Source organism: Nomascus leucogenys, chromosome 2 (genome assembly GCF_006542625.1).
Source record: "Nomascus leucogenys isolate Asia chromosome 2, Asia_NLE_v1, whole genome shotgun sequence".
In the NCBI taxonomy this organism is placed as follows: domain Eukaryota; kingdom Metazoa; phylum Chordata; class Mammalia; order Primates; family Hylobatidae; genus Nomascus; species Nomascus leucogenys.
Window position 1 is genome coordinate 85010422 of NC_044382.1, and position 19927 is coordinate 85030348.

The following is a 19927-nucleotide window of genomic DNA, read 5'->3' on the forward strand; positions in this document are numbered from 1 at the left end:
AATAAGACCTAGTATTTGGTAGCACAACATGGTGACTCTAGTCAATAATTTAATTGTACATTTTAAAATAACTGAAAGAATATAACTGAATTGTTTGTAGCACAAAGGATAAATGCTTGAGGGGATGGATACCCCATTCTCTAGGATGTAATTATTATACACTGCCTGCCTGAATCAAAACATCTCATGTACCTTGTAAATATATATACTTACTAAGTACCCACAAAAATTTTTTAGAAAAGGAAAAAATATATATTGTCCTGGTTCCACTAGAGGAAGGGGAAAAGCAGCAAGTACATGGACTAGGCTTCCTCCATCCAAGTCCTCTGGGGTTCACGGGACACTCATGTTTTTGTTTTTGTTTTGTTTTGAGACGAACTCTTGCTCTGTCGCCCAGGCTGGAATGCAGTGATGTGATCTCAGCTCACTGCAGCCTCAGCCTCCCGGGTTCAAGCGATTCTCCTGCCTCAGCCTCCCGAGTAGCTGAGACTACAGGCACATGCCACCGTGCCAGGCTAATTTTTGTATTTTTAGTAGAGACAGGGTTTCACCATGTTGGGCAAGCTGGTCTTAACTCCTGGCCTCAGGTGATCCAGCTGCCTTGGCCTCCCAAAGTGCTGGGATTATAGGCATGAGCCACTGTTCCCAGCTGGGACATCCATGTTTCTTTTCCATATCCCTTTTTTTTTTTTTGCTTACATTTCCAATGTCTCAGAACGATCATTGCATATCCCATCTTAATGGCAAAACCAAACCAGAAAAACTCCACTCAGGCCTTGCTGACCCAACACCACAGTTCACTGTATTTGAGACCCCTTTTTCTTGGGGCAGGGACTTCACTTTTTCGAGCAGCATTCTATTGTTCTTTCCACACAGCAATTGACGTATCTCACGGCACTGCTCTCTTCTGGGCAGAGAGCAAACACAGCCACCATCCCCATATTCGTAGTAAGAGAAACTCCAGAAACACAGCCACTGTCCCCGTATTCGTAGTAAGAGAAACTGCATAAACATAGCCACTGCCCCCATATTGGTAAGAGCACTGTAGTACTCTTGGAGGGCTCTATTGTAAGAATTGTTGCGGTTTTTGCTAAAAATATGGGGACAGACTACCTCATCATTTTGTATATATGATGAGTAAAAGCCAGGGATGCTCATTGGCAAAATAGCACATTTGACATTTTCCATCTGAAGTTTCAGGCTCTCCTGTTCTCAACCTGAGTAGTTTCAAAGAGTCTGTGGACCACTGAAAGAACATGATATTCGGGAAACTTCTGCAAGGACAGGAAGAAATCAAACACTCAGAATACAAAGCCACTAAAACCTCACAGATGGACTCCAAAATATGTGTTACAAGCAAATAGCTGTGGGAAAGGGTGAAATGCAGACAGAAGCTGAAAATAAGGGCTTAGTTGAAGATGCTAGGTAAACTGTATGTTTTGATTATTCATGCTGCCTAGCTACTATAAATGATTGGGTCAATTGTTCCCTTTGGATGAAGATATCTTTATATCAACTCTAAGATCATTTGAAGAAAAAGTGAAAACAGCCTAAAGTTCCAAAATGTAAAAAAAAAAAAAAAAAAAAGAAATTACTGCACTGTTGCACCAAGCAAGTAATATAGCTAATAAAGAGAATAAGGCAGATCTATATGTTTTGAGGTATATTTGAGGTATAAAGACATCTATGACATATTATATACAAAAAATCGGGGGGGAGGGTAGTGGGGGAAAAAAGAAAAAAAGGACAAAAAATCATATAGCTGTATATGTGTGAGCCTATCTTTGCAAAGGAAAAAAAGTACATAAACTTATGTAGATGCATAGAAAGGTCAGGCAAGATAAATGCCAAACTATTAGGTGTAATATTGGAGTGGTGGATGAGGATGGACACCAAATCTTTCACTTACTGATAGGTTACTGTCTTGGAATTTTAATTGAAATTTATTATTATTGAGACTTTGCTCTTGTTGCCCAGGCTGGAGTGCAATGGCGTGATCTTGGCTCACCGCAACCTCCACCTCTTGGGTTCAAGTGATTCTCCTGCCTCGGCCTCCCCAGTAGCTGGGTTTATAGGCATGAGCCACCATGCCCGGCTAATTTTTTGTATTTTTAGTAGAGACGGGGTTTCTCCATGTTGGTCAGGCTGATCTCGAACTCCTGAACTCAGGTGATCTGCCCGCCTCTGCCTCCCAAAGTGCTGGGATTACAGCCATGAGCCACTGTGCCCGGCCTATTATTATTATTATTATCATTATTATTATTATTATCATCTTTTTTTTGAGGCAGAGTCTTGCTCTGTCACCCAGGTTGAAGTGCAGTGGTGCAATTTCAGCTCACTGCAACCTCTGCCTCCTGGGTTCAAGCAATTCTCTCCTGCCTCACCCTCTCGAGTAGCTGGGATTATAGGCGTCTGCTACCATGCCCCTGTAGGAGCTCAGTTAGGGTGGTGGGAGAAATTGTAAGAGAAAATTATAGGAAAAACGCAAGCTTTCTTGGAAGGCAGGAAGGTTTTACAAAAGCTTTAGGAAAGGGTTATGGCTGAAGGCAGCCTAATCCTCTTTACCTTGAGTTGATAGCAAAAGAGCAAATAATAAGTGAATGTGGGGGAGTTTATCTAAATAGCTTGTTTACTCCTGTGGTCCGAAGACTGACCTTTGATCATTTGTGGGTGTATGACTGCTCTCTACTCAGGAGGTCGGCAATGTTAATTACCTTCTAGTGGTGTTTACTCGAGACCTTTGTCATTTAATCTGTACTAAATAAATGCGAACTTTGCCGGCTTATCGAGGCCAATGCTGTAGACTCAGGCAGCAGAGCCTCTTAGCCATGCTGACAGGCAAAATATCTGTGTCAGTCTTTCATCCATCTCTGGGTCAGGGTCTGCAGGTCAGACCTGGCATACCTGGCTAATTTTTGTATTTTTTTTTAGTAGAGATGGCATTCCACCATGTTGGCCAGGCAGGTCTCGAACCCCTGACCTCAGATGATCTGCCTGCCTCTGCCTCCCACAGTGCTAGGATTACAGGCATGAGCCACCGTGCCTGGCCTATTTTTATTATTATTTTTTGAGACAGGGCCTTGCTCTGGTGCCCAGGCTGGATTGCAGTGGTACCGTCATAGCTCACTCCTGCCTCGACCTCCTGGCTTGAGCAACCCTCCCACTTCAGCCTGCCAAGTGGCTGGGACTACAAGCGTGCTCCATCATGCCTGCTAATTTTTTATTTTTAGTTTTTTTTAATTCATATTTTGTACAGACAGGGGTCTCACTATGTTGCCCAGGCTTAAATTTCTAAAAATAATTTTTCTTGAACATACAACGGCAATACAAGTTTGCTGTAAAATGTTCAGTCCTAGAAATGTATAAAACAGAAAGATGGCAAAACAATGTACTCCCTTCCTATTTAACCAGAGTAGGACAAGGTGGAGATGGGAGTAGGGACAGGGCCACACACTGCATGGACTCTTAATACTCCTGCTGTTCTAAGGGGCAGCCACCCCAGTTCCCTGTATGTGTAAGGCACAGCACCAAGCTGAGGGGTGACACACACTCTGTGGGGACCAACCAGGGATGCTGTTCTGCACTGCACCATGAGGATGGCGGGAAGGGTCCTCTCTAATTAGCTTCTCCATGAAATGAGTCAGACTTCAGGCTTGAAGCTCCCCAGTCAGTCCACTTGCAAGGGTTCTTCTTCTCAAGGCTTTAAAAAGCTCCATACCATGCTCTGGGGCCTCTTCGAGCTCCTGTAGATAATTCAGGGGCAGTAACCTCCCACTGGGAAGTCTACCTGAGGAGCCCCACTGACATCTGTTGTGTGTACTGAGGCTTTGAATACGCCTCTGTCTGAACAATAGAGTTCCACATTCTAAGAGGCTAAAATACCAGTTGGACAACTGTCAGAAAGCTTCAAAATGCTCAGAATTAAGATGCAGGTTATTTATTGTCTGCCAAGAGCAAAAACTTGCAAAGAGTTCATATATTTTGCAACAGGAGTTTGGAGGAAAAAAATAGAGGGGGGCCATTTGAAGAAATAATTTGTAGCACTTCCAAAAAAAAAAAAAAAAAGAAGAAGAAACAGAATACCAAACAGCCATTACAAAGAGGGTATTGATTGACACCAAGATTTACAGAGAAGCCAAAAAAGGCTTAGGAAAAACACTGTAGAAGACATAATTCCATTTATTGCTAAGGGGGAAAGAGAACTACATATATATATAGGAGAATATAGATAAATGGAGAGGGAAGGAGAAAGGAAAGTAGAATAGAGAGGCAGAGAGCATATAAGAATAATGAATATTTTAAAATGGATATATAAAAGAAAAAAATCAAGATGTCCATACTGTTAACAACAGCAGATTTGGGGGTGGGGTGGGGAGATACAGCATATTATTGGAGACTTTTATCTCAGGGCTTTTTACTTTTTAAGAGTCCTACATTTCTGTATTGTTGGAAGTTTCTCAAATGAGCATTCTGAATTTTTATAGTGAAAGTCATTAAGATTTAAAATACAGATTGCCTAGATTTTCAACTGTATAGAGGACAATCTCACCAAACACCCTCAATACATGATAAAAGGAATTTAGACTTAACTAGGACCTACAGGAGTAAATGCAACCTTTTGTATCGTTGGCATTGGTGATACGGAAAATGAGTCAATACATGAATCATAAGTGACAGTCAAGAAGTGATAACCCAACCCACCTTCAAAATCGGCGTTTTGCCTTTTTTTCAATAATGCATTAGGTCATTGCTAATGGAAATCTTTACCACTCGTCAGTCATAAACTCCTGAGGCTAAACAAGACCTCAAAGGTAATTCAGTTCACTCCTAGATCTTCAATCCATCAATCCAACTACCTAGGAGGGTAGTAACTCAGACTGACGGCTGTCCTAGCCCAGGAAGATCGACGAATAGAAAAACCATTATTTCTTATTTTTTTTTTTTTTTTTTGAGACAGGGTCACACTCTGTCGCCCAGGCTGGAGTGCAGTGGTGCAATCACGGCTCACTGCAACCTCTACCTCCCAGGTTCAAACAATTCTCGTGCCTTGTTAGCCTCCCGAGTAGCTGGGACTACAGGCACATGCCACCACGCCCGGCTAATTTTTGTATTTCTAGTAGAGACAGGGTTTTGTTATGTTGGCCGGGCTGGTCTTGAACTCCTAGCCTCAAGTGATCCACCGTCTTGGCCTCCCAAAGTGCTGGGATTACAGGCGTGAGCCACCATGCCCGGCCAAAAATCGTTAAGTTCTTAAGACAAGATGTTCCAGGGGGTTGAAGACTCCCATCTCTTGAATATGTATTAGTAAAGCAGAGTTCTGGCTATAAAAATCATCACTCTCTCTCAAGGTATACAAACCCCATCGCAAAACATCTTTACCCATCTTCAACATTTTCTATCTCTGTATGAGTTTAGGTTTGGATTGACAATATCAATATCATGGAAACTACCACATAAAATGCAACATCCAGACATATTTTCTTCCTGAAAACTTTGTCTGCAATGAAGATGTGCTGTCACCAAGTGATGGGGTGCCTTTGGCAAAGCCTTGTGGTCTCAATGGCCAAGTTATTCACAGGCAAGTCACTGATAGAGATTAACCACTATCTATTACTAGCCTGTGTTTTTGTAATAGAACTTGTTATTCCAACAGTTAAGTTTAAGGACTTATGGGCCACTATTTTGATATATACATAGAGCAAGATATAAAGAAATATGAATCTCCAGGAACAATTAAATACCTTATACATTAATGCTTAATAGCTACCAATGACAGCTTAATCTAACTTTGATTTTGCCACCTGGTTTATGCAGAATGCCTTTTAAGTTCATTCTGAATACCAACACTTAATGTGAAAAATCCACTTGGGACATATAAATTACTTCTTTGCTTCGGTAGTATCATCAGAAGGCTCCTGCACTCTCCCTCCCTCTTTTCTCTGAACTGTCAAGGGCTCTCTCATTGAGCCAAGCACGCTCAGCCCATGTGTTACCTAACTCCTACCTCTGAGATACTCTAAGATGACATACCTTTCTCTCATCCCTGCAGTAGCTCACTTGAGGTTGCGTATTGTCTGTGAATAGTAGGCTTAGATTTCCCTAAGCAGAAAGGATTAGGTATTCCTTATCTTAATTTTGGTTCTTTGTTTCCTAAATTAGTTTATCGAATGCTCAGTCTGTAATAATTGACCTCTAGCAACCACGTGCACTTGGGATTAGAAATACAACCCTGCGTTATGGTATAGAAGAACTAACCTAATATAGAGAGGCACAGTGGTCAAGTCCAGATAAGGCCACTTATTAGCTGGATGCTCCTAGGCATGGCCTGAGCCCCAGTTTCCCCATCTGCAAAATAAAGATAAACCACCTACCTAATAATACGTACTGAATAAAACTATTTTGCCAGGAGTTCAGACCTCTCAACAATTAGGTCCCAAACTATCACCTTAACTTGATCGCCTCCTCATTTCTTCCAGATGTACTGTTTTCTCAGCCTCCAGGCCTCAACCTAGAATGCCATACACCTTACTTCAGTATAACAAGATACTCCCTGACCTTCCAGGCTCTTCAATGCCACCTCTTTTTTTTTTTTTTCCCTCTTTCAAGTCAAGGGTTAATTCTCTCTGCTCTAAAATTCCCAAGCACATTTTATGTCCATACTGCATGACCTTTATCATGTGCTGCCTAGTGTAATAATTGTAAACAGATTTGCTCTCCCTGAATGGCCTGTAGTCTCTTTTTCTCGTTTTAAGACATGGTCTCACTCTGTTGCCCAGGCTAGAATACAGTGGTGCAATCTTGGCTCACTGCAACCTCTTCCCTCCAGGCTCAAGTGATCTCCTGCCTCAGCCTCCCAAGTAGCTGGGATTACAGGCGTGCACCACTACTGCCGGCTAATTTTTGTATTTTTTTTTTTTTTTTTTTTTTTTTTTTGAGACGGAGTCTCGCTCTTTCACCCAGGCTGGAGTGCAGTGGCGCGATCTCGGCTCACTGCAAGCTCTCCGCCTCCCGGGTTCACGCCATTCTCCTGCTCAGCCTCTCCGAGTAGCTGGACTACAGGCCCCCCCCACGCCCGGCTAATTTTTTGTATTTTTTTTAGTAGAGACGGGTTCACCGTGGTCTCGATCTCCTGACCTCGTGATCCGCCCGCCTCGGCCTCCCAAAGTGCTGGATTACAGCGTGAGCCACCGCCCGGCCAATTTTGTATTTTAGTAGAGACAAGGTTTCATCATGTTGGCCAGGCTGGTCTTGAACTCTTGACCTCAAATGATCCACCCACTTCGGCCTCCCAAAGTGCTGGGATTACAGGCGTGAGCCACCGTGCCCGGCCCAGCCTGTAGTCTCTTTAAGTGCATTCCTGTTGCCCATACAATGCTTGGCACAGTGGGCTGCATGTAAAAGATGACCAAAAAATACTGACAGGAGGAAGCAAACTGCAGGTTATAATTTAACTATTATAAGGGTCCGAGGGATCATCAGGAGGAGACTTGCCCATGCCCTTTTCCTGTGGGTTCCACGAGCAGTTGCCATCCAGCCTAGGCCCTGACACTCCCTAAGGTGGATAGATCATGCATGGACAGATGTGTACATGGGTGACAAGCCTGATGCCATCTGCCCTGCTGTGAACTGTTCCAACTAAAATAACCTACTTTGTCTGCATTCACCAAAGAGGCCTCAGAGTTGGAGAAAACAATCAAATCAAACATTCTTCAGAGGATGTTCTATTAACTAAGTTAGTAAATATGAAGTTAAACATAAATCACCAAGACCTGGTAAATGAGTGAAAACCACTTTTTCTCCTTCACAAGCCATTCTTGACTCTCCAGGAAGGGGAAATGCAAAATAATTTTTCTCGCCCACACCATGGCCCTGGCTATTTCCATTAGCCATTACAGTTTGTAGTAGCCAGGGGCTCCATATACAGGTTGAACATTCCTAATCTGAAATCCAAAATGCTCCCAAATCCCAAACTTTTTGAGTAAACCAGACAGACAGGACCTCATGGAGGTGATGCACTTACAGTGGGAAAAGCAGACAACTACTTACATATTTACTTGTTAAATAACAGCGATAAGCATAATGGAGAAAAAGCACTGGTGAGCAGATAATATACCGTACAGGATGACCTGACCTAACTTTTTGTTTATCTGCAGAAATGGGAAGGCCAAGGATGCTTTTCCTAAAGACATGACATATGAACCCAGCTTTGAAGGATGAAGATGCAAAAAACTAAAAGAAAGTAAGTTTTAAAAGAAGAGGGGAGATCCCTACAGAAGGTGGGAAAAGCATTATTATTAATGATAATAAAAAATCATTCTTGGCTGGGTACGGTGGCTCACGCCTGTAATCCCAGCACTTTGGGAGGCTGAGGCAGGTGGATCACCAGAGGTCAGGAGTTTGAGACCAGCCTAGCCAACATGGTAAAACCCCATCTCTACTAAAAAATACAAAAATTAGCCCAGTGTGGTGGTGCATGCCTGTAGTCCCAGCTGTTTGGGAGGCTGAAGCAGGAGAATCACTTGAACTCGGGAGACGGAGGTTGCAGTGAGCAGAGATCACGCCACTGCAGTCCAGCCTGGACGATGGAGCAAGACTCTGTCTCAAAAAAAAAAAAAAAAAAAAAAGTTCTTTTGACCACTATTTCTCTTTAATTGTTCTATCTTGTTTCAGCTTTGGAGGAACTGCAATTCTTTTTAGCATAATTCATCAGTTTGTCTCAAAACAAAGATCAAGTTTCCTACAGATTCCCCAGTGCTTTGCATATGAAAAATAATCTGGCTTTCAAACTATAAAATCAAACAGCTATCAACGTACTGTATACAGTTAGCTGCTAAAACCCATGGCATACTTTCATCATTTGAGAGATGTGTATACTAAGATAATACTTACTGAGCAGCTACTATGTGCCAGTGGGCCAAGTGCTCTAAGGCCATTTTCTCATTTAACACTCAACAGACAGGTACCACTGTCATCATCTCCACTTTACAGATGGGGAAACAGGACAGAAAGGCCGAGTCATCCAAGAGCACCTGGCTTGTAGGTGGCAGAGTCAGGATTGGGACCAATGCAAGCAGAAGAGTTGAAAGTCAGTACTAATTAGGGCCTCATCCCAACATTCTGCTGTTGGCCAAATTCATCATGTAATTCCACATCTCCATGCCTTTGCTCAGGCCATTTACTCTGCCAGGAATGCTAATCCTTCCTTCTTCCCTTCCCACATCCTCATAAACACGTTCTTCTTTTAAGACCCAACTTAAACATACTTCCATTATAAAATGCCCCCATTTTCTTTCTTTTTTCTTTTTTTGAGACAGAGTCTCGCTTTGTCACCCAGGCTGGAGTGCAGTGGTGATATCTTGGCTCACTGTAACCTCTGCCTCCCAGGTTCAAGCGATTCTCATGCCTCAGCCTCCTGAATAGCTGGAATTACAGGAGCACACCACCACAACTGCCTATTTTTTTTTAATTTTTAGTAGAGACGGGGTTTCACCATGTTGGCCAGGCTGGTCTCTAACTCCTGACCTCAGGTGATCCGCCCACCTCAGCCTCCCAAAGTGCTGGGATTACGGGCATGAGCCACCACACCTGGCCTATAAAACACCCACCTTTTCTAGATTATAAACTGTAAAGATAAAGAAACAAAGGTAAAAATAAAGGAAAACAGAGCCTGCTCTTGCTGTGGCCTGGTAATAATTTTCTAGAAAGAGCCATTGACAAGGTCAAGAAGTTACCTAGAGAAGGGACTGAAAGAAAAGAGAAACAGGCATTGCTAGGCCATCTCCAGCTGAGAAGCATCTGATCGACCAAATCTCTGGCTTGCAAGTCCTTCATTTCTCCTAAATACTCTGGGGTGGTGGGCACGAGAATGTGCACCAAATCCCTGCACAATCCAGTCTATGTGCAGCACCGGTGTACACAAAGGAACAGAACCAGGCCTCCCCTGCAACAAGCCCTCATCAGCATCCTGCACCAGCCTGCCTGAGAGTTCAACAGGAGTTTACTTGTCGGGATGGACCCAGCCTTGGGAAAGCCACAGCCTGCCGAAGAAGATACAACCAAGGCCGGATTAAGGGAGGCAAGAAAATGAACTGGAGGGACGGGGACATTTTATAACCAGCTGCAAGGGGAGGATGTTTAGGGAGGCAAACAAAAGCAGCACATTTCCATGAGCTTCATTTAATTTATATTTAGCCTTCTCATTCTCAGTAATTGAATGCATTATTTATTTTGGCCAGCAATTGCTGCCTGTGGCTTTCAGAAGAAAAATAATAGGCTTTTAAGGTTTAGCGCCACAGCATTTAGAGACTCGAGTAAAAATCATCAGATAAATTATTAAACATGAGGCGGACCCACATTCCTGCTCTCCTGCAGTAGCTGAAAAGTGACAGGGGAGGCAGACAAGGAGCCCAGAGTTCTGACACCAAGGATGCTGTCTTTATCCATGCACAGTGTATGGGGCTGTTCTTACACCAGTTGTCCCTCGGTAGGGACTGAGGACGTTATAGGAAGCGCAACAGGAAGAAACTACTCACAGCTCTCCTTCGACAGTTCTTGGGAGCACCAAATCTTTGATAAGGGGGATACCTTTAACCAGGTAGAGAATTTTTGTTTTGCTTTTTCAAAAAAATTATCATAAAGCCCTATACGGGATCTAATTATAAATTTCCCAAGATCCACAACATCCAGATCCATGGTCCTGATTTTATAACATGGGAAGAAGAAAGATCTAGGCTTCCAAAGCCTCCACTTGCAGTTCTGGTAAGCGGTGACATAGCTTTGGTATCTGCAGCTCACAATTTGTTCCTAGTATTGCAGGTAAAACCAACTCAGGTGTGCCTACCTAGGTCCACCATTCCTGAGCTTTTAAAGAAGGAACCCATTTATAAGCAGATTTAAAATTTCTAATATCCAAGGAAGCGTCTTCTAATTTTCATCCTGCGCATCACTAGGTTTTTGTTGGTGACTGTTAATTTTTGTTTTGTTTCTCATTAACCCATTGTTCTTTCTTTTTTTTTTTCAAGACAGTCTTGCTCTGTTGCTCAAGTGGTGCGATCTCGGCTCACTGCAACCTCCACCTCCCAGGTTCACAAGATCATTGTGCCTCAGCCTCCTGATAACCCATCATTCTTACCAAAGCAAGCAGTAGGAGAAAGTTCCATGTTGACCTACACACAATGAAGATACGTGCCTGTCCTAGTGGGGAGAGGGGGTAACACAGACAATAAGCAAGTAAACACAGTAAGAAAGCACTGGATTGTGGATTGTGCAACGATGATAATGAGGATGATGCTGCAGAGGTGACAGAGTGGGGTGGGGCGGCTACTCTAGCTAGAGTGGGCAGCAGAGGCCTCCGTAAGGAGCTGTGGCTTGTTCTCACCATCTGCCTTGTAATTTAAAAAAATACAACTATCTGGGGAAAGATCATTGTAGAAAGAGGGAACAAAGCCACAAAGGCTCTGAACTGGGAGACCACTGAGTATGTTCAAAGAACAGAAGCAGGCCTGTGTTGCTAAAGCAAATGGGAGATGAGGATGCAGGCGGTTGAGGATGGAGGTGGGCAGGCACCAGCTCACAGGGGAACTCAAGAGGCAAGTGTTCAGCTGCACTCAGAAGCTACTGAAGTCCCCCATGAGTTAGAAGCAAAACCAAGCCGAGTTTTAAAGGTGTCTGGGCAGTAACCATGTATGAAGACTTCACTGCCCAGAGCTGCTCCAGTTGAATCATGACACAGATGATCCCCAGAACTTCCATGGCAGTGGTTCAAAGGATGGAGAAGTGATCACTCTCCAACTGGCCCAGAATGCCCTACCAAGACAATGGCAACCAGTGCTGAGGCGCCAGCCTTGGCATAATCTGTGCAGTTGTGTCGGGAAAAGAACCACCACTGAAAACCTCAGTCTACCTCCTATGGCGCTATGGAAGTGCCCCAGCATTCCTTTAGGCTTCCCAGTAAATGCAGTGGTGAAGGGCATGGCCTTGAGCCAGACAGATCAGGGGCTGAGAGCTGGCTCAGTGACTCAGGAATGGACCTACCAAGCAAGTTAGTTGGCCACTCTCTGCCTCAGTTTACTCACCTGGGTAATAAGGCACCAACGACAGCACCAGCCCCATGTGGCTGCTGGGAGGATGAAATGAGATAACTTGTGCAAAGGGCTTGCCACATAACAAACGCTCCATAAATGTCGCGTAAAGATTTCTTTTACCCTCTGTGTTATGGCCTGCAGGGTGGGTACCCTGCTGCCAACCTGCCTGCAGGCCCTTGGCGTACACCGTTGCAGTAGGTAACCAGGGTGTCCTGCAGCAAACACTTGGGCTTTCCACCTGAGTGCCTTCTCTTGGCTCAAGTGTGGAGCAGGCCAGAATGCCATGGGGTTAATATCCCAGAAGCAGTGCTCTGTCAGTGACAGATGAGAATAAAGGGAAAATCACCTGTCTTCCTTGCCCTTCAGGTGGAGAAACACTGGCTGTGTCTGACAACACCTCCCAGATGGGAATGAGCTTCAGCTGCCTACAGGAACGACTTGTTCGATGGTGCCTGTTTTTCTGGCTTCCTTTCCTTCCCTGTCTCATCTCACATCACTCTTCTGGTATCACTGAGATCACCTTCTCCCAAATAAACGATCCTGAGCATCCTTGCCTAATGGATGGCTTTGGTGTCTAGTATGGAAAGATCAGTCTTGGGCAGAAATTTTATCTGTAACAGCAAACCGTAGGGTATTTGTTCTACCACAGATTAGACGGTACTTGTGTGTCTCTGGGGTTTCAAACACACAAACATCAACAACAACTACAACAACAAACAAACATGAATCCGCCACTGTGAAGAAGTCCTCATGTCTCATATTCTCCAAGTGTGCTGAGCTCAGGATGTCTGAGCTGCATGACCTGGTCTGTCCTAGGCAGATTTAAGAAGGTTCTCACAGGAAGATATCTGTGCTCTATGATCTGTCTGACTCTATAAATGCATATGTGTCTAATGTGCTTCCTAGCAGAGAAACAAATTTAAAACTCATCATTTATTCATCTTTCCTCCTTAAAGGAATCTCTCTTGGTCGAGTGCAGTGGTTCATGCCTGTATACAACCCCGGCACTTTGGGAGGATCATTTGAGGCCAGATGGCAGGCGGGAGGCACATTTGAGCCCAGGAGTTCAAGAAAAGCCTGGGCAACAAAGCGAAATTCCATCTCTACAAAAAATAAAAATAAAAACATTAGCTGTGTGTGGTGGTGTGCGCCTGCAGTCCCAGCTACTCGGGAGGACTGCTTGAGCCCAGGAGCTCGAGGTTACAGGGAACTATGATCGCACTACTACACTCCAGCCTGGGTGACAGAGCGAGACTCTGTCTCTAAAAAAAGAAATCTTTGTCTCTCTCTACACACATACGCACACACCTGAGTCAGTTTTCCTAAACAGCAAGGGAGTGCCTGAGATGAGAGAACGATGGACTTACCTTGGGAGAGGCACTGGTTGGCCAAGGCCACCTGACCAGAATGCAGGTACAGATTGAGACGTGTGAAGATGCCCGCCAGGGAGGGGATGGTGATGAAGCAGTAGGCAACACAGGCCTAGGAGAAGGGAAGAAACATTAACGCTGGCAAGGCCACGGTGGCAGAATCATACTCCTGTTTTCATCCCTCATGTATTTCCAAGGAAAGAAACTTACAACAGTGAATCTCCCCATTCTGAGCCCCAATTTTCCCCTCTTGTACAACTCTGCTCTGATGACCCTCTACGAGGACAGGGGTGTGAGAGGAGTGAGAACGCAGGAAAAACAAATCCTCACCCATCATCACGGGAAGTAAATACGTAGCACCTAACATTGATAAACTGAGAAATAGCTGTTTAAACCAATTACTTAAAAAATATGGAGGTAATTAGAAACAGCTGCTAAAGAGCTTGAGGTGGCTGACCGAGGAAAGAGAAGCAAGGTGACAAACGGCAGAGCCAGGATGCTTATTTTTTACTGTAATCTTTTCAGTATACTTTCATGTTTAAAAACACAGACGCATATTTCTTTCTTAAAATTTTGAGCAGGGCTGGGTGTAGTGGCTCACACCTGTCATCCCAACACTTTGGGAAGCTGAGGCAGGAGGATCACTTGAGGCCAGGAGTTCAAGACCAGCCTGGGCAACATAGTGAGACTCCCCATCTCTACAAAAAAACAAAAAACTTACCCGGGCAAGGTGCTTACAGTGAGCTATGATGGTGCCACTGCACTCCTGCCTGGGTGACAGAGCAAGACCCTTTCTCCAAAAATAAATAAATGAATGAATAAATAAATTTTGAGCAGCATCACATCTGACAAAATTTTCAGCTTCAAGAAGCTGAAAATGATTTTTCAAAGTTTAACATCAGGCCAGGTGTGGTGGCTCATGCCTGTAATCCTAGCACTTTGGGAGGCCGAGGCAGGCAGATCACTTGAGGACAGGAGTTTGAAACCAGCTTGGCCAACATGGTGAAACTGCCATCTCTACTAAAAATACAAAAATATTAGCCGGGCATGGTGGTATGTGCCTGTAATCCCAGCTACTCGGCAGGCTGAGGTAGGAGAATCGCTTGAACTTGGGAGGCGGAGGTTGCAGTGAGTCGAGATCGCGTCACTGCACTCCAGCCTGGGTGACAGAGCAAGACTCCATCTCAAAAAAGACAAAAACAAAGTTGGGCATCATTATTATCTAGAGGAAAAAAGGCCTTTCAGTTACAAGAACAATATTATTATACATATTTTTATATTAGAAAACTATTTTACAATGTTATAAAATATGTGTCATATTAGTATATTAGAGAAAATGAAAGCTAATTCAGCTGGCACATAAAAATGCAGATCCATCACTCATTCACCTTCCCCACAACACGTTAAAATTCAGACTCATTTAACCATTTATCTTGAAAACATTAGAAAATGGATCAGCCCATAGATACAGGGAAAAATTAATCTGAAAAATCAATACTAAACCATTCTTATCATGATACACTCATCTTTTTCTGGGAAGAGTAATTTAGTAACCTGCAAACTAAACAGCCCACTGAAGTTTGAAGTCCGACAGTCCTTATCTTGAGAACATACCCGGACAAATGCAGCCGTCTTTCTGGAATGATTTCCTTTCATTACTTTTCTGGTCTCCATTGCCAACCGGTTCACACTCTGAATTTGTTAATAAAATAGAAATAGTAATGAAGTGATGGCCGATTCAGATGAGTGTCTTCCATAGAGATTTGAACATTAACTACATACAGGTCAACAAGAACAAGCTTTCTAGGACCAAGACTGGTTAGCACCAAACCTTGAAATGCCAAAGGGGTCATCAGGCCTGATCCAATCATGGCTTGAGCAAACATCTCCAAGAGGGTAGAACAAAAGGCAGTGTTTGCTACGTTAGTCATGCCTTTCGATCAGCATTTTAAGTGACCATTTTCTGGCTTAATGAATAGCTGGGGCTCACTTACTCCATTTCCAGAAATCCCATCACACCAAATTTTAAGAATTTAGAGATCTTAAGAGACACCTCCAAAGCACACCATTTAGACAATCAGACCACACCATTCAGCTATACAATACCAACAATAAGAACAATAATGATAGGAGCCACATCATCACTAATAGTGTTCCAAGCATTATTTAAGAGCTATACATTCATTGGTTCACTTAAGCTTCATAATCCCAGGGTGGATACTATTACCTCCTCTGTTTTCCAGATAAAGTTTCTAAATTTAGGTCTTAAGTTTAGTTGTGCTAAATAACTTGCTAACCAGCAAACAAATACATACGAAAGTTATTCTCCTTGAATAGACATGAAATAATGACAGAGCCTTAGGGAACCCTTCCACAGATATAAAAAGTTTGGACCTGCGGTTCCCAAACTGTGCACCATGGCATCCTGGGGTGCTGCAGAAAAGGCAGCAAACTCATAGGGGCACCACAGTTTTTTAGGGAAACACAGCAATACTTGTCTGTTGTGCATTGTGCAAAGCACTGGTGCAAGGCTGATTTGATGATGGACTACTTTACATCCCTTATAGCCACATCACATATTTGTAAAACTTATTTTTCATGGCTACTGTGATCAAAAGCAAGTTTAATCGCTGTGCAAGAATAAATGTAAAAAAAAGTGAATGTAAAACAAGAAATAAGAATAGCATCACCAATCTAATTCCAAATTTTATGAAGCTGTGATATGCCTCATAAGTACACACCCATCATTACTAATTATGTTTAAGAAAAAAAGAGTCCTTCCTTCTTTCCTTCCTTCCTGCTCCTGACCTCGAATGGTCTGCCCGCCTCAGCCTCCCGAGGTGCTGGGACTGCAGACGGAGGCTCGCTCACTCGGTGCTCGCTGTTGCCCGGGCTGGAGTGCGGTGGCGTGGTCTTGGCTTGCTGCAGCCTCCGCCTCCCAGCCACCTGCCTTGCCCTCCCAGGGTGCTGGGATTGCAGCCTCTGCCCGGCCGCCGCCCCGTCTGGGAGGTGGGGAGCGTCTCTGCCTGGCCGCCCATCGTCTGGGTTATGAGGAGCTCCTCTGCATGGCCGCCCTGTCTGGGAGGTGAGGAGCACCTCTGCCCAGCCGCCACCCCGTCTAGAAAGTGAGGAACGTCTCTGCCTGGCCGCCCATCGTCTGGGATGTGAGGAGCGACTCTGCCGGGCCGCCACCCCGTCTGGGAAGTGAGGAGCGCCTCTGCCCGGCTGCCCCGTCTGGGAAGAAGTGAGGAGCGCCTCTGCCCGGCCGCTCAGTCTGGGAAGTGAGGAGCGCCTCTGCCCGGCCACCCATCATCTGGGATGTGAGGAGCGCCTCTGCCCGGCCGCCACCCCATCTAGGAAGTGAGGAGCGTCTCTGTCCGGCCGCCCCGTCTGGGAAGTGAGGAGCACCTCTGCCTGGCCGCCCCGTCCTGGATGTGGGGAGCGCCTCTGCCCGGCCGCCTCGTCTGGGAGGTCTACCACAGAGGCCAGAAGCAATGTGGGGGCTGGACGTGGTGGCTCACGCCTGTAGTCCCAGTACTCTGGGAGGCTGAGGCGGGTTGATCACTTGAGGCTAGGAGTTCGAGACCAGCCTGGCCAACATGGCAAAACATATGAAAAATACAACTGACAAACCAACCAACCAACCAAGCGACAACAAAACAGGTCTACCCTGGAGTCGTACTCTAATTTTTTCTATTTTCCTCCCTTTCTGATCCTTTATCCCACTTTCTTTTTCTTCCTCTTCCTTCTCCTTCTTCTTTGTCAAATAGAGGATTGAGTTATTATCATTGATCCATACAAAGTCCCTCTCTCATTTATTTTCTTTAATTCCCACCCCCCATTTCTATTCCCCGTCTTCCCATGGGCAACCTTCCTAATATGTTTGATATGCATCTTTTTGTTTGTATGTACTTTTAGAAAATGTTTATTGTTTTGTGTGCAAAAAAAAAAAATTAAAAAAGAAAAAAATAGGCCAGGCTTGGTGGTTTATGCCTGTAATCCTAGCACGTAGGGATGCCAAGGCAGGTGGATCACCTTAGGTTAAGAGTTCAAGACCAGCCTGGCCAACATGGTGAAACCCTGTCTCTACTAAAAAATACAAAAAATTAGCCAGGCATGGTGGCGGGTGCCTGTAATTACAGCTACTCGGGAGGCTGACGCAAGAGAATCACTTCAACCTGGGAGGTAGAGGTTGCAGTGAGCCAAAATCGTGCCACTGCACTGTAGCCTGGGCAGCAGAGCAAAAACTCCATCTCAGAAAGTAAAGAAAAGAAAAGTATTATTTTTCTTTCAATTTATATATATTTTCTTCAAATGGCTATCAAGTTGTTAGAGCATAAATACTTAAGTTGTCTGAAACTAACTTTTTTTTTTTTTTGAGATGGAGTCTCCCTTTGTTGCCTAGGCTAGAGTGTAGAGTGCAGTGGCGCAATCTCTGCTTACTGCAACCTCCACCTCCCAGATTCAAGTGATTCTTCTGCCTCAGCCTCCCAAGTAGCTGGGACAACAGGTGCCTGCCACCATGCCTGGCTAATTTTGGTATTTTTAGTAGAGACAGGGTTTCACCATATTGGCCAGGCTGGTCTCAAACTCCTGACCTCAAGTGATCTGCCAGCCTCAGACTCCCAAAGTGCTGGGATTACAGGTGTGAGCCATCACATCCAGCCTGAACCTAACTTCTTAATAAACAGGGCAATTATTAATTCTTTTGGTCTGAGGGTACCATAAAAAGTTACTGAGAGATGCCATGATCCAAGAAAGTTGGGAACGTCTTGTTAGGTAAGAAGGGGCTCCTTCTGGTTAGATTTCTGTAACTAATCATTGTCAATCACTTAACTCTGTTGCTGGCATGCAGAAATGGGAAAATGCAAATCTCACAGAAAAACAGATCAATAAAACCAAAGTTGTAAGTTTATTAACCTTTGAGAAACCACCTTGCATACCATAGACAACAGTAACAAAATAGGACCAGAAGAATCCCAGATTAAGGCTGGGTGCAGTGGTTCATGCCTGTAATCCCAGCATTTTGGGAGGCCAAGGCAGGAGGATTGCTGGATGTGAGGAATTTGAGGCCAGCCTGGGCAACACATTGAGACCCCATCTCTCAAAAAACAAAACAAAACAAAACACAACAAAACAAAATTTAAAATAGCCAGGCATGGTGGCTTGAGCTGGTAGTCCCAGCTATTCAGGAGGCTGAGACAGGAGGATTGCTTGAGCCCAGGAGTTCAAGGCTACAGTGAGTTATGATTGCACCACTGCACTCTAGCCTGGGTGACAGAGTGAGACCCTGTCTCTAATAAAATAAAATAAAAATGATTGGGATGTAGATGATCAATAAATATTTACTGAGAGAAGAAACTAATGAATGAAAATACTTACATGAATCAACTGCACAAGAACAGGCTCCAGATTGCAAAACATCGACCTGGACTCAACATAAAAACTCAGCTGTTGTTCAAAATCACGGCCAAAGGAAATCTAGAATCAAGGAGAAAGATGCTGAAGGGGACAGTGGTATTTTTAGAGGGAACACAGGCACATGGTATGACTGAAATATTATTATTGCCACCTCATCTTTATGATATGGGCACTGGACTAGAACATAAGAAGTCAAAGGGTATAAAACAGAAGCTCAGAGTGTAAGTAGAATTTTCCAGGCTCCGAAGGAAACCACTGGAAAGGGAATAATGGGATATTGTTTGTCAGCTGTGGCCTTTTCACAGAACATAAATGTGGTTATTGGGGGCCATTTGTCAGCAGGTTTGCTGTCGTAACCATCACACCTTTCTGCTCCCTGATGGGGACCCAACCTTGGCAGCTCACTGGTGGCTACAGAAGCCATAGATGGAAGTTTTTCCACCATTAAACATCCCCTCTTTTCCTATTTCTTCAAATTTATGAACAGCTGGTTAGTAAGAAAAACTTTACTGTACATCAATCATTTTTGTCCAGATGAGGTTTAACATCGCCATTTCCATTACAGCTATCATGTTTCATATCTGATTTCCTTATATTCTTTTCTATAATAACTTCGTAACTTTCAGACAATGCCATGAAAAGATAAATACCACATGATGAGTACAAAAAGCAAGGGCAAAGGAGAGTGACCTGGGAAAATCCATAGGTCTCTTTCCTAATACGGGAATTGAAAGGCTAATCCTGAATTTTCATCAAAATTGATATTTCACCCACAGAGTCAGGTGGACTAAACAACCCGCACTATTGAACAAGTCAGAATTTCAAAGTTATTTTCAAAGTGATCTCGTCATTTTCATCTCGGTCAGCTTTGGTCCTGACTTTTCTATTAAAATAGAAGATATTGGCAGCAGTTGGTGTTTTGGCTTAGAGGACACAGAATGAAGGCGAAGACTGTTCAGGCTGTGACAGTATAATGGTGGGATGTTCCCAAAGGAGGCTGCAGGAATCCCTCTCACTCTGCCGGCTCTTCTGCAATGTCTCTGTGGACTACCC

At 44.1% G+C, this 19927-nt stretch overlaps 1 protein-coding gene across 2 annotated transcripts in view; it reads right to left on the minus strand.

Moving 5' to 3' along the window:
• Positions 1-19927, minus strand: part of VPS35L (VPS35 endosomal protein sorting factor like) — a 147215-nt gene that overhangs the window by 34362 nt on the left and 92926 nt on the right. For both annotated transcript variants that reach the window (XM_030800208.1, XM_030800203.1), the window contains exons 24-26: positions 18836-18934; positions 15068-15145; positions 13451-13565 (exon numbers count right to left, since the gene is read on the minus strand). In XM_030800208.1, coding sequence (XP_030656068.1) covers positions 13451-13565; positions 15068-15145; positions 18836-18934 — 292 coding nt within the window. The remainder of the gene's footprint in view (positions 1-13450; positions 13566-15067; positions 15146-18835; positions 18935-19927) is intronic.